The sequence below is a fragment of the Nothoprocta perdicaria genome, unplaced genomic scaffold (genome assembly GCF_003342845.1).
Source record: "Nothoprocta perdicaria isolate Ctin4 unplaced genomic scaffold, notPer1 scaffold_15, whole genome shotgun sequence".
Lineage (NCBI taxonomy): Eukaryota > Metazoa > Chordata > Aves > Tinamiformes > Tinamidae > Nothoprocta > Nothoprocta perdicaria.
In genome coordinates this window covers 2,730,160-2,744,767 of record NW_020454649.1, presented here as the reverse complement: position 1 = coordinate 2,744,767, position 14,608 = coordinate 2,730,160, and the positions used below count along the sequence as shown (strand labels likewise).

Genomic DNA, 14,608 nt, shown 5'->3' with positions numbered 1-14,608 from the left:
TGAAATAAGAGTACATCCTAGCTCTTGAAGTGTTTTGAGAGCACAGTCATGGTTTCTCTCTATGTGGTCAAGTGCAACTGATTACAATAGTGAGAAGATAAGCTTTTATGAATAAAAACATTTATGTTTTTATTTGGCAAGATCCCCTATTGAAAAGCAGAAGCATAACAGGAATGCATGGCCATTCTTTAACTTTTGTTCTACACATTTCCACATAGCTGTGGCTATGTGCATCACTCTTGCATAATGCATTTTCCTCTGAAACGCTGCTAATGCTGACGGCTCGTGCTTGAGGCCCCTTGCTCCTGTTTCTGGGAGCAAGATTAAACTGTACATCAAGAACCTCAAAGGAAAGAAAACGTGCAGCCCTGTGACTCAGGACATTGCATTTCCAGGTACATCTGGCAATTGTGGAGTAAACAGGTCCTATCAGATGTATTACATCGGAGTGGATATTTCTGCTCTTGGAACTCACTGCTAACAGTAGTCAGCTTGTTAAAGAGCTGGACTAATCCTAATTTAAACACACGCAGTGCAGTCACACCAATCTGGGACAGTAAGCGTTGGCAAAAACAGTAGTGTACAATCAGTTTGCTTAGTTTGTGCTAGCACAGAAAATGACATTGCCTTTAGCTGACTGAGTTGAGTAGTGTAGGACCTAAGAGATACCCAAGCTAGCACCAAACTAGCAGCACTATGCCAAATGTTGCCATGTATTGCTGTGTTCTGAAAAACTGTTTTTTTGTGTGTGTGATATGTCAATMTTTGACACTGTGTACAAACAGCTCCAGGGAAGCATTTGGAAGAATCCTCTCAAAGAAAGAGTGAATCCCCCTCTTAAAATGCAATAAAGGTCTCAGTCCTGACGGCGTGAAGTCATTCTTGTGAWGGCAAGCCAGGCCTTGGCACTGTGATGGGCACACTTCAAAAGCCAGGGGCTAAACTCCAGTGCCCTGACTGTGATGAGCTTCTAGGAGACAGATTCTGCAGAAACTAAGCAGGTGGAAGGCTATAAATCTCTGACAAAYACTGGAACTTTATTTAGTGCTAAGCCAATTTTTTTTTTACAGAAGACAGTTAACAAAGTCTGTCTCCAGGCTTCTTTACAATCATGCCTCCTAGCTAATACCTGGGATTACGCTAACCTCCCAGGAAGATTTGGATGTTCTTATGTGGGGCTTGCTAGACTGCATAGGTGTCCCACTAAGGTGTTACTCCTTAGATAATTAACTTCCACAATAAATGTGGCACTTAAAGGTCCTTCCTGGTAGCTGCATATCTTGGATTTTAGTAAACAGAAAAYAGAATCAACCATCTTCAGAAATATTTCAAAATGGGCCCTAAATAATCCTCACCAAATAAAAAACAATGCTGTTCTGCTTCTAACACCCTTGTTAGAACAGGATATTAGAACGGAACTATTTCATTAAACAGATTACCAATAAATCGCATTCATTAAACACAATATTAGGGTTTTGTGAAATTTTAAAAAAAATCTGTTATGTGCCAGAAGTTAGGACTTCAAACTTACCACATGATCATAGTTACTAGCTTCATCACAATCTCATTCAGGATATTGAAGAAATCCACCATCATCTTGGCCTGCTCTCCCATCTTCCCCATAGCAATGCCAAAAGCAATAAAGAATCCTATCAAACCTATTGGGAAAAAAAATCGTAACTCAAAGAAAAGTAAGAGAAACGAAGTCTGTTAGTAAGTTCTTGCACCTAGTCAAACTCTTGATACTACCTGCTTTATCCGTTTTTCAGGATGACTCTACAGAGAYCAAGACTGTTTTTGGAAAGCTTCAAGAAAATCTCTTGACCTACCGACTAGTCAGCCCTAGAATACAGAGAAAGACAAAAGCAGCCCAAGAAAACACCCTTTGTAGGCCAGGTGTATCCCAGTTAGATGAACAACAAGGGGGTGGGAGCAAATGCTGGGTGCTGTATTTTAAGCTAAAGTAGAGAAGTCACCTTAAAGATATTAACTTCACTGAAACTGATAATATATAGTTTTAGAAATCAATATGAGTAAGACCAGACTCCTAAATTTAAATTGCTAAAGTATGAAACTCCTGCATATTGAGACTACCAATCTGATARACCAATTGAGTGCACCTGTGAAGTATTACTTTGGAGCTGTGCTCCCAATGCTAAGCTTTACTATCCAGTAACTTTAAGTGTCCAGAGTAGGATTATTAAGTGATACTGATAGATGGTCTGTGGGAGCTCTTTGAGGTTAAACTTYGAGATGCAATGTGAGTTCAGTACTTAACAAATGTGTGAACTCAGTTTGGAAATTCCCCAGGAAAATCCCCTTAGGATACATAAGCAGCAAGAGAAGGGAATTTCAGCTTCCAGTATCCTGGGAAAAGACAAGCTGTTCCATATCCTCCCACTGAGTTCAACAACAATCTTTTTACACACTCTTGGATATAAAATCATCCTCTCACCAACCCATCTTTGTGGAGTCACTTATATTGGGAAGGGAAGTACATGTATGTGTGCTGCAGAGCATGAAGAAATGATGAAAAGCTTTTCAGTCAAAGATCAAGTAACTTCCTGGAATTCAGGCTGTGCATCAGAAAATGTTAGTAGGTGGTTTTGTTCCGTTAATTCCAAACTAGCTGTTACATTAGTCATAGCAGTCAGGCTGGTTCACATTTGCAGGAATTTGCRGGGCTTCTCCAGTTTATGCAAGCAATTCCCCACCATTTTCACTTCTTTTGAACAACATTAGAAAGTCATTGTTCAAAACACTTCAGCAATTCTTTCACCTACACTATGCCTTTAATGCTGTATATTTACTTATTCTAGGAATTTTATCTAGTCTTCTGGCTCCTTTTCTATTCATGACAGGGCCAGCACAATTCCAGCACTGGGTGCACCTCATACATTAGCAATACTGCTTCATTTTGAGACATAAGCAGAGCTCCAAGTGAGAAAAAACAAGTGAGGATAACAGTATGAGCAATGAGCTACTGCCTCACCCAGAGTGCAAAATGCCAATTTGCACCTTGGCCAGAAAGTAGCTCCTCTGCCCACTGATGTTTCATGGAATGAAATGTCATTGAGTTAGGCAAAATATAGTGGCTTCCAGATCTTGCTCAGCAAGCTGCTTCACAGAGAAGCAAACTATCTGTGACCATCTTTTTGATGGTATCTTCTCCATGCCCAGGCAGAGCAGCCACTGCCAGTCAACTCACCAGCAACTGAAGAAGCTCTGCAGGTCCAGCAGYCCCCTTCTCCATGGGAACAGCTCTAAGTACGGTACAGGGGGCTATTTGCCCATGACAAGGGATGGCTCAAGTGGTTTTCACYGACTAAAGCAGTGGTTTAGGTATTGCCACACGCTGTCCCACTCTGAAGACAGCATCTATAAACACACACCAGTGCGAGCCTCACCCCTGTGTCAGACCACGTGTATGTCCAACTGTAGGCGTGCAGATGAGTGCTACAAATTGTGGGCTAATTTGTGACCAACCTCACCCACRTCCAAAAAGAAGGTGAAGGACTGTGCTCTTCTGTCCGACCAAACCATGAGTTTAGATATGCAGATGAAAACAGGAGAGGTGTGGTGGCCTTTCAAGCCCTGTCTTCCCCGCATTAGGACAGGTGCTTTGAGAAGGGGTGAGAGAGAGGGGCAAAATCTTCTCTGTACCAACCCCACGGGCTGGCTTGTATAGGCAAGATGGCACGATGGTGGTTGCTTGTAACTTGCAGCTGGCCAAGGTCAGCCGCCAAGATGAAACAGGGAGGGAGCTGTGACTCAGAGACGTGTCAAGCCTCAGGGATTTCTCTTGGGTGGTGCGGTTCACACCCCACCTAGTGCTTCAGGCCGAGCCTCAAGCCCAATTCTGGTTCAGCATGGCCAAGAAACCTACGGGAAAGAACTGAGCTCGAATTCAGCAGGGGAGGGGAAAGCACTGGCTCCGGAAGCTTTACCCCCTACTGCTTTGTGGCAGYGTGCACTGCTTCTAGTCTAGGTAGGCTACTTAAAGGATGAAAGGATATTTTGGTTGCCTCCTACACGCTTCMCTATTGTACTCCAAAAAACACCTGCAGAGCTGCCAATCCAAGATAGTTTGCTTGACTGTTTCTCTGATCTAGTCATATTTCTACTAAGACCATAAGCTTTTCATCTCTGAGACCACTGGGCAGCTAGTAGGTGATAAAATTTGATTATTATTCGTGGGGGCTAAATTTGCACRGAAGAGAAGATCAGAAAACACTGGCTACACACTGGCTACCTAGTCACGGACAAGAGCTATATCATACACAGGATGTACATATTTTATAAGCAAAAAGTTCCCCTACCCAAGACATTCATGCCATCTTTAAATTCAAGTCCTTTTTTAATGACCATCTGGGCTTCTGGTGCTTCCCGCATTGTCTCATTTATCAGAGCAAAAGCAGAGTCCGTGACATTAGATGGTTCTTCAATTGGTGGTGGCACCAGCACTTTCTTGGTGACAGTCTGGATCTGAAGGCAACAGAAAGGAAGGACAGGAATAGCATGAGACTGAAYGTTATCTATACGGGAGATCAGGAAATAATAAAAAGTCTTCACTTGAATTTCCAGGGAAAGATCCTTTTAAAAGATTAGACATGCATTTCACAACCCTTCTTATCACCACTTCCAAAAATAAATTTGTTTTTCAATAGTTCCAAGTGTCACAAAGTCCTGGGAGTCTTTTGGACAACACTGCTGTGAAGGGTGTGGCATATGCTTGTTCTCTACCAAAATCATATACTTAACGTTTTACAGATAGTTAGTCCTTTTGTCCAGGTGTTTCACAAATGGTTCTTCATCGATTGTATTTTATACACAGATGTAATTTATTTATCACCAAAAGGCAAGCATTTGTAAGAACAGTTACAGCAGCAACTCTATCAATCACAAGCTCAATCACACTATTCAGGCTGGTCTATCTGGCTCAAGCAATCACAGTTTGACAGTTAACTTCAATCAGAAACTTAGGACATTTCCAACATTTCAGTTAGTGATTGTTTGTGAGAGCTCAAAAAGGAACACACACAGGCCTCTGAGTTCTCTAATTAAAATATTTTGAATGACGGATAATAGAGGAACTAGCTAAGCTGACAGATATTTACTAATCAAATTTTGCTACCTCAGGAAAGGGGAGATCAATGTCTGAATAGATCTGGACCRCTCTTGACACAAGCAAGTCAGAGAAAGCTGGGAGGGAATGGTAATGGGCTTGATTTTACTGCCATGGTGAGGGGGAAAAAAGTAAAAACAAACAAAAAAACTGCAGTCTGAGTCTACAGAACAAAAGCTATGCAGACCAAAAAAAAAAAAAAAAAAAGCGAGATACTCTATGAGAAACTCCTCAGTAGTCTTGAAACCAGCCAATATTCCTCTACATTGACATTTTCCTGAGCTAAATTTTACCAGAGAACTGTTGCTATTTTTTGTGAGTCACAGAAATAAAAGGTAAAGCATGTGATTCTGAGCACCTGCAAATTCTACCAGCTAAGGTGGAGGTCCCTGACACTTCTTTGCATAAGTCAGTGCAAATGTTGAGCCTAACAAAGTTCAAACTGATAACTCCATCTGAGGTCAGTAAAGCCTTTGGGTCACATTCATTATCCTATATCACACCTTTAATTCTCTTTCATGGCTCATAAGACCACAATCCTCTGTTGGAACAGCATTTTTCATTATAAATTAAGCATTTTCCTTTTTTTTTTTTTTTTTTTTTTTTTTGTGCACCATAGCAAACTTCAAGAGATAGAGAAATCCCATGAAGTTGTGAGTTCCGCTTCCAAGCGAGCTGTACCTAACTCGCAGCTGAGGCCCCTCCTAGCCCAGCCTGGCAGCAAGGGAAGCTATGCGAACCGCCCACGTGGGAGGCTCCTGCTCAGAACCACTGCTGGGCACACTCCAAAATCATTCTTGGCAGGAACTGTGCAAAAATTGCCTCCTCCTGAGGCAACCTGGAAACACCGAATCTTCATAGGAGACTCTGTATGAATGTAGGAAGGGAAACTACAGCATGAAAAGACGGTAAATTTCCTTGTAAATAAAGAGAGAGATAAGCAAAGCTTAACTCCCTTAACGAGGGGTAAGTGCTACTAGGTGGCACAAGGTCTTTYGGGAAAGGGGTATGACTTAAACATGCAAAGGAAAGGTGTTCTTGTGGTAGAGGCTTCAAAATCTCCCAAGAAAACTGTTAGACTTGGTAGCTTAGTTCTTCCTTCCTCCAACTTTTTATCTCTGTCTATAGATTCAACCACTTTCCACAGAACAAAAATGCAATTCTTCTTGTTTCCATAATTTAAATTAGGAAAAGGAAACAAAAACATAAGTGCCCTGCTCCCCCCACGCACACTCAGTTTTGTGAGAACACATTTTACGTTACATATGGTGCTCAGCAAACCACAGTGTGACCACATGACTGCCATTCCCATGATGATTTGGAAATATTGAGAATGTTCTCKCTTCAAACCCCCAAGGACCATGTGTTTTTATGTGAAAGTCTGTGTAAGGAGTGAAGAAATCCAAGTCCTCATTCTGGCAGCTTAGGGTCCCCTCCATTTCTCCTCCCTTCACTGCACCCACCACTTCTCTTCTTCCTATTCTCTGGCCTAAACCACAGCTCCAGCTATCATGCCATTTCATTTAGGAACGCTTAAAAATGAGTTTGGCAACAGATCTTGTTTGGTTTGACCCCCCCAAAAAAAAGTTCTGCATCACTGCCAAACAATTTAGTTGTTGGATGGAAAAAGTAGCTCACATACAAGAAGTAGGCTAAAATAGAGATCAGGGAACATGTATTTTTGTTGGTTTTACCCCTCAGAGAAGAGCCATGTTGATTAGGTGTTCGTGAAGTGTTTATCCAGAACTGTTTACCTACGCAGCCAGCAGCGCAGTGTCACCTGCTGCCCAGCAAGCCTCAAACCTGGCCTGCTGGGGCCACCTGTAGGTGGGTCATCCACTTGACTGCACTGTCTCCACACACCCGGGTTGCAGCAAACAAGGTTGCTGAGGTTGGGTTTTGCGGTGCCCTTGCAAAACATGAATTGAATCCACTCACACATTACACCCAGGGCACTACAGAGCCATCCAGTCAGTAACTAGTGACCACAACTAAATTCAACCAAGTGAAGGATGCCATAACCCACCCACCATTCAGGCCCAAGCCAGCACTTATGACTCTACACACTGTATACAAAGTGAGGAAATATTTTCAGAGTATTTAAGAACAGACTACAAGTAATCTTCCTTAAAGAGACTAGGAGATAAAATAGAAACTACAATATAAAACAAAGTAGCTGTAAACAAAGTTCTTTTATTTACCCGCTTAAAATCTAAGAGCTAGACTTCTCTTTTCATCGTAACTTTTGTCATTCACTTATGTAATTACATTAACTCTACAGACACACTAGTAAATAAAAGATGTTTGAAAAAAATATTGCCTCAATAGAAGGATTTACCTGCTGAAAACACGCTTGGACTAAATTTTCAGGAAACAAGTTTCGGATGAGATCCAAGAAAGCATCCAGACTAGACACTTCATCATTCTTCTTCCCTTGACCTAGCTGTTTCTTGAGCTTTGGATTCCCTGGGTGGATGGCTAAAACCAGAAGCACACCAAGCACAGCAGCAATGATAGTGGTGGACATGTAGTAGACCATGGCTCTTGTACCCAATCGGCCACTTGCTTTAGCRTCTAAACCAGACAGTCCTGCAGGTGTTTCATTTCAAGGAAAAAAGAAAATTCATAATCAATATTCAATTCAATAATCACTACAGAAAATCCTGTAAATATGCCAAGCTTATCAACTGCCTGCAGGGTTTTTTTTTGTCCTGCTGAAATTTCTACCACTAGATAAGAGTATTGAAACCTCTCCCCCTCTCCAGATCTTATGTGAACACTGCCTGCTGCTGCTAATCCGAAGACAAGCACGAACTGCAAAGGAGACACTGAAAACAGCAAATACACCATCTGTTGTCCGTCACTGCTGAAAAATGAGCATGTTCAGGCTGAAACTACTGCTTTAAGGAGAATAGGTTTTCTCATACCATGCCATCACATCTACACAGTCCAATCCCGGAATTAGGTGAAAGAGCATATTAACAGAATTTTGAGGTTCAAGAAGGTAGTATGAGTGCATGTGTTTGAAAAGAAATATACTGGAACATCTACCTCCTAAAGCCAATAAAGTTAATCAAAAATCATCCCTGAAATATACACTGCAGCTGCAAAATCCTTGGCAGGATCACACTATTCTTCTTCCTACGTCACAAAAAGCAAACCAGGTGATATCTGTAGCAAGCACCTTAAAGTACTTATGGCTAAGAGATCTTACCTGTGATTAAACTGGAGATAATTAAAGGGAGGATCAACATTTTTAGCATCCTCATAAGTATATCCCCTGGGAAGGCTATTAACATGATTATGTCAGGGTCAATAGGCGTTGCTAGACGAAGAAGACCCCCACATACTGCACCCAAGATGACACCTAGAAGGGGAATAAAAGATAACAAGTAGGCAAGGCAAGCCAAAAACATGGGAATGGGCATTGATTACCCAGCAGAACAGTCTCAAAGAAAAAGTTACAGAAGGTGGATGATTTTTCTTACAGAGACAAACTTCATTCTCCTCCTTTGGAAGGCACAGCCTTCTGATTCATACTGGGCAGTATCGCACTCACTAGGTATCTCTCAGCTACAAAGAAGTGATCCTGATACCTAGTTATCTGTCAGCTGGGACAGATATACACTGTTTATATCTTATATCTCATACACTGTTTTGCTTCTGCAGAATTTTTGCTAATAATATTAGTGAGATTTTCCAGTGCTGTGTAGGTCTTGCAACATGCTAAGCTGTAATCAAATACAATTCATATCGCCACCCTAGAGATGGCAAAAATGAGGTTTCAAGAGGTGATGTGCTTTATACAAAGCCTTTCAGAACTAGTGCCAGAGCCAGCGATAAGACCCAGCCCTTGGACTTGACGCTGGGCTCTTAACAGAAGACTGGTTAGCACTTGAAAACAACAATGTCTTAAGCACCTGTTTTACAGTCTTGGAGAAGCCCTACAGAACAGCTAGAACAGTCTGGTGAGGCAAATAGATTAGACTGTGATTGGGGTTTTCTGGAAGGGAGTGTCAGGCATTTGTTACCAACATGGTCATTTCTGAAACTATCACTATCAGCATACAACTGAACACAGTGTTTACTGCTTTAAAATACTCTCTTTGAAAGCATATATAATGTCTTCTTGATCCCAAGCACATTATAAAATCTCAAGTGAGGTAAAACTTGACAATAAAGGCTGAGTCATGATTTGAAGTAACTATGGAATTAATTTACTCTTTTTTTTTTTTTTTCAAGTACCAGTTTGATACAATGCAAAATATATTTGTCTTTGAAATTTCTTGTGGAACTGCGCCAGACATCCTCTAAAGGTGATTCATAGCAAACGCTCWAACTAAACACTTCAGCAGCTTGGATTTTGAAGGCTGAAAAATGCGGAGATGAAATTTGCAGCTCAAGAGCAGCTGCTGTTGGTTTTTCAAACAATAACAAAATAGAGTATGTCTATGAATTTGCTGAATTCGGCTGTTGGGCTTTCAGTGAAAAAGAACCAGGCAAAGAGCCAGTGAACCATAACAAAATGTCAAACCATCCCATATTTGGAAGTCGCTTAAGCCAGAGGCAATATTCAGGATGAGATCACTGAGCTCTGGCTTGTAGCTGTCGCCTTACTTGCAGAGAGGGGAACAAACCTTAAAAAGTTGTCAAGGCAAAAAGCATGGGCTGAGAAATAGCATTGAAGGAAAGGAAGTTTTGGAGAGTCTAGGGATTTTGTTTTGCCTTTTTTTTTTCCTACATTGTTGAGAGAAAAACGTGTGTTGCAGTTAGTTCTCCCAAATGACATTGATCTGACTAGCCTGGGGACTTGGATTGTTTTTCAGTTCAAAACAGATAATATTATGTAGTTAGCTCAGTGGTGTGGACATGCCCCACGTTGCATCAACAACATCCTGCACACCTGAACAAAAAGGGCCTAAGCCTGAGGGCGTCCTATTTACTCCCTGGCTCTTCAGCTACGACAGCTGAGAACTGCAGAAAGACAAGGTCTGTGGGGCTCTCAGAACAAGCAGCAACAGACACATGTGCAGACAAGCAGGGCGCAGCTTACCGAAGACAGTAAGAGTCAGGAGCAGATTTCTGCGGAGCGACTGGCAGAACTGCACACATATGTTCCTGGACGTGGGCTCCGCTGCGCTCAAGTGGCTCTCATGCATCCGCACCTCTACTTGCTTAGGCATATTGTTGGCACTGGAATAAAAAATGAAAACCAAGCAAAAGTTACAGCACAAGATGTCAAAAATGAGAGGAAAGTCTGGATTACTTCCATCACACATAAGTGGAGAATCTGATGCATATTCCAGGGCTTCCCACATCTCRCAAACACTGTATCTTGGCTGCCCTTAAATGACAACATTTTGTTCTGCGAAAGGTCTTATCTCTCAAACAATGGAGAAGTAACCAGAGGGAATTCACTGGCTACATCTTTGCAACTGTTTTATGGATTAAATTATTTGTCCTGATCTGGAAAACTCAATGGTTCTCTCCTGAAATGGTAGAGCCTGTTTTTCAACTGACTCATCAGGAAAACACAGATTTTAATACCCAATTTAATTCCAATTTGGGAAAGAGTTTATAAAATAGAATTTATTTGCAAAATAAAGCATTCTAGAATATTTGGCTTAATCTTCCCAAAATGTTTCCTTTCGACATTAACATTTTATTTTAATATAACCAAAATGCTGCAGTCTAAAAAATCTTTTTCAGATTGGTTTTAAGGAGATTTGATTCTACTGCCTATGAAAAACAGTCTGAAAACTATTTATTCTCCATAAAATCTTCTGGGTTCACTGAATTGGAAAAGTTCAGTTGGAAGAAATTTTTACTAGCTCTGTTTTATACCCCAATAAGTGATATGTATAGGAGTGCAGGGCAGTGAAGGCCATGCCTCCTAACCTTCTCAAGGCATGAGAAATTTGACAACAGGCTACTTTCTTACACATAAAACCTTCAAATGAAATTGCAAAACTACTACTACAAATAAAACACAGTTTTTCCCTAAAAGTTAGGGGTGTCTGCTTAAGAGAACTGGCCAAAGAATAAAATGTTATTATCAAGAAAATAAACATCTATGTCAGCTAGAGTAAGAGTGTGGAAAAAGGAGATCAAATTTACCTCTATAATAATAGATTGAGGTTTAGAGACCTAAAAAAGGCTTAAAATAAAGATAAAATTTGATGCTCATTAATCCGCCCTCTGAGAACTTTCTCAGATGAGGCGACGCTGTCCCACAGTGAGTCTGCCTGGGACACTGACTGCCACAAAACCAGCAACAAGCCACAGCATTTCTAGGAAGACAAARCATTTCTTAATTACATATATACGTTCATCTTTATAACATTTCTCAAAGAGAGTTGCAATTAAATCTCTAAAAAGAATTCAGTCACTGACGGAAATAGTTTCCTGATTAACTCATGATGTTCCCATTCAAAAAGAAAAGGAATTCCTTTCCAACATCTCCTGTTATGGAAAACGTAGTATCAGCAGTAATACATCATGGAATGCATAAAAAGAAAAAAAWCACTAAAGTGTTGCAATTTTGATTTTATACTTGTGTAAGTATGGTAGCTACAATAAATTGTACTGCTGATGGTGGAATAAAAAGCAGCACTGACACATTCCTACTATTTAAATAACAGGCATACCTATTTCTTGAGTAGTTATGCATATGAAAGATAAATAAGGATTAGCCGGGGAAAAATGTTAGTAGCAGTTATTTGAGAAGCTATAAGAATGATGAGACTGACTGGAATATTCACACAGATGAGCCACAGAGCCATTAAACCACAGATAGAAGCATGCTGTAAAATGAAGGAATCGGAGAAGGAAATTTTGCAGCTGAGGACTCTAACATTCACCACAYATATTTTATATATCCTTTTGAAACTGTGAAATACAGGCTACTGAAAATAATTCAGAAGGAAAACTTAAAGGCTCTTTTCCTATAAAATAATTAGGCAGAACTGGAATGGATCATTAGACAGAGGCTCTTGGTGTTTATGTCTTTTCTAAGAATTTTCTTTGGGCTAGGTTTAGTCTGCTTTCCTAGACTGAATGATGTCCCTTTCCCATCTGATCTCACACATACAGCTGCAAACTGCCCAAAGTCACGTACAGTGACTGTAAGTATCTGCTTTCTCAGCTGCGGGCTCCTCTAAGAAGTGCCACACGTCCTTCCCTCTAGTTTGCAGGCGCAGGAGCACATCACTCCCCTGCTATCATGGCTCAAATACACCCTTCCCATGCAGAAGTAACCTCTGGCCCTGCTCACATTCAAGATTTAGCTGCTCTATTCCTCCCCCTGCTCTCTAAGTGGCAGCAGGTGCTCGCTGCCCAGACGCCCTTTGCATGACCAGTCTGGTCACCATCCAAATGCCCACCACGGGAGGGGACGGGTGGCCCACTCTACTGCTGCGGTGACCATGTCCCAGCAGGGTCATACCCCAGGTGACTGAAGCCAGCTCTGCTTCAGCAGACCAACACAGAGCCTTTAAAAACTAACAACCACTTTCTTCAAAAGTTCAGTCATGTCAGCCATAGATGTCCAAACCCTCACGGAGAAGAAACTGAGGACACAGAATTCTTTAAGGGCATTCTTAAATTTCAAGAAATCTAATACCATATCGTGTGCTTTGCTCATGTGCAAAAAAAACCCCATGATCTATACTCTCCAGCTTTTCAGGACTACCAACTTCCAGTGTAGACTGAAATTGTGAATGACATTTTTTTAAAAAAGAAAAAGACTATTGCCAAAACATGTTAATTGCCCAGATCTTTTACAAACAGTGCTGACACATGCATATCATCACATGAAAAATGAGACCACAAGTGATAATTATCTAAGTATTTGTCCTGTTAACACTGGTATTAGCAACAAGATTTTTAGCACCCGCCAGAGACCAAGTGTTGTTCTGGATGTTGCGAGGTATTCCGAGGTGGGGGGATAAAAACCCAGGCAAAACCAAAATAAAAGCCTTGAGCAAGCAATAAAATAATCTTGTATAAGATACTTTTCAATGTTTTCTTTCACATACGTGCTCTACCACCCAGCTGAGAGCCACAGACAGCACTGCTCCCCCAAACACCCCACGTCCTCCACAGTGCCATGGCAAGGACACAGTGCCATGGCAAGGACACAGTGCCATGGCAAAGCAGGGCACTACATCCATGCTGCCCATGGGAAGGGGCTTCAACTCCTCAGATCTTCTTGCCAAAGGAACGAGTTAAGGCATGACAGCGTGGAGCCTGATTGCAGCCAAGCTCACGGGCAGTGCTCAGACTCTAGTGCAAAGTCAAGAGAGGCACCAACAGCACCAGCCCCTGCCATGGGGCTGAACAACAGCAATGCAGTCCCTGCAGAAATGTCACTAACAGCACCTCTATCTGTAGGTTAGGATTACAGAACAGTGCAGAACCCATCTGAGCAGCTGTGACCTTTCCAGAATGCAAACGATTACCTGGGTTAAATCAATTACTGTTCCACTGTGGTGACCTTCCATGGTTACTCTGTTTTCAGGAAACAAGTGAAGCAGTTTAAATGCTTGTCTGAAACCCATCCGACCAAAACCCCTTTTAGTCCAACTCCACTGAACACAGAACACTGTAATATAAATTAATTCTGTTCATTATTTTTATATATCATAGTGACAAGCAGCCAAACAGGCAAGCTCTGAGACAGGCCCATGACAGAACTGTAAGGACCGAGGTCTTCGCAGGACAAAAAAAAATATTCTCTGCCAACTACGGGAACTAAAAAACATTGACAGGACTTGCAAGAAAAATCTCTCTAGAAATACATGTTCAATTTTATGTTATCTAAATTTCAGAGCTCATTTTGACTGTGAGGTATACACTGGTAYGTGAGATAGAACACTATCTGCAAAATTTAAGCTCCAGCTTATTTCTCCAATTGCTTCTAGACATAGGGCCAAAATGCAAGAGAACACTTTGCTAAAATACCAGTCTCTCTGGATTTTTTTGTTCTTATCTCCTCTGAGTTTTTTTTTTTTTTTTCTTGAGTTTTATTTCACCTACCTTTGGTAAAGTCTGCTGTTCTATTTCACTTCTGCTGCCTCTTCCTTTCTTGTGTTTGAAGGTTATGGGACTAAAAGGATGGAAAACTGCTTTTTCTTGGTTATCAAACCTAACTCACTTTTTTTWATGCAAGTTAAGAGTTAATAACTTCAATTTACATATTGCTTGAGTGACAATTCCCTTTTATTTTCAGCCAGTCATGGAGAAAGAATTCTGCATTACAGAACACTTCCCAGCTTGGCACAAATCTAGAAGAGAAACTGGAAGGAAAGAATAACCTAGGCTTTAAATGAAACATGTAAGCAAAGGCATGTAATGAGGCTAGTGGAAACAGATGCATGAAAAATGAACAGAGACCGTGTTTAATCTGAATAACACATCTCAGCTGTGCCAGTTAATCAAGCAGGTAATTCACAGAATAAAACCCAGCTTTGGTAGCTCTGCTTA

General features: G+C 41.1%; 1 protein-coding gene across 3 annotated transcripts in view; it reads right to left on the bottom strand.

Annotated features, from left to right (window-relative positions):
* SLC1A2 (solute carrier family 1 member 2) overlaps positions 1–14,608 on the bottom strand; it is an 86,375-nt gene that overhangs the window by 24,303 nt on the left and 47,464 nt on the right. For all 3 annotated transcript variants that reach the window (XM_026034759.1, XM_026034758.1, XM_026034757.1), the window contains exons 2-6: positions 10,179–10,318; positions 8,340–8,492; positions 7,464–7,714; positions 4,320–4,485; positions 1,532–1,658 (exon numbers count right to left, since the gene is read on the bottom strand). In XM_026034759.1, coding sequence (XP_025890544.1) covers positions 1,532–1,658; positions 4,320–4,485; positions 7,464–7,714; positions 8,340–8,492; positions 10,179–10,308 — 827 coding nt within the window. In that variant the 5' untranslated portion in view covers positions 10,309–10,318. The remainder of the gene's footprint in view (positions 1–1,531; positions 1,659–4,319; positions 4,486–7,463; positions 7,715–8,339; positions 8,493–10,178; positions 10,319–14,608) is intronic.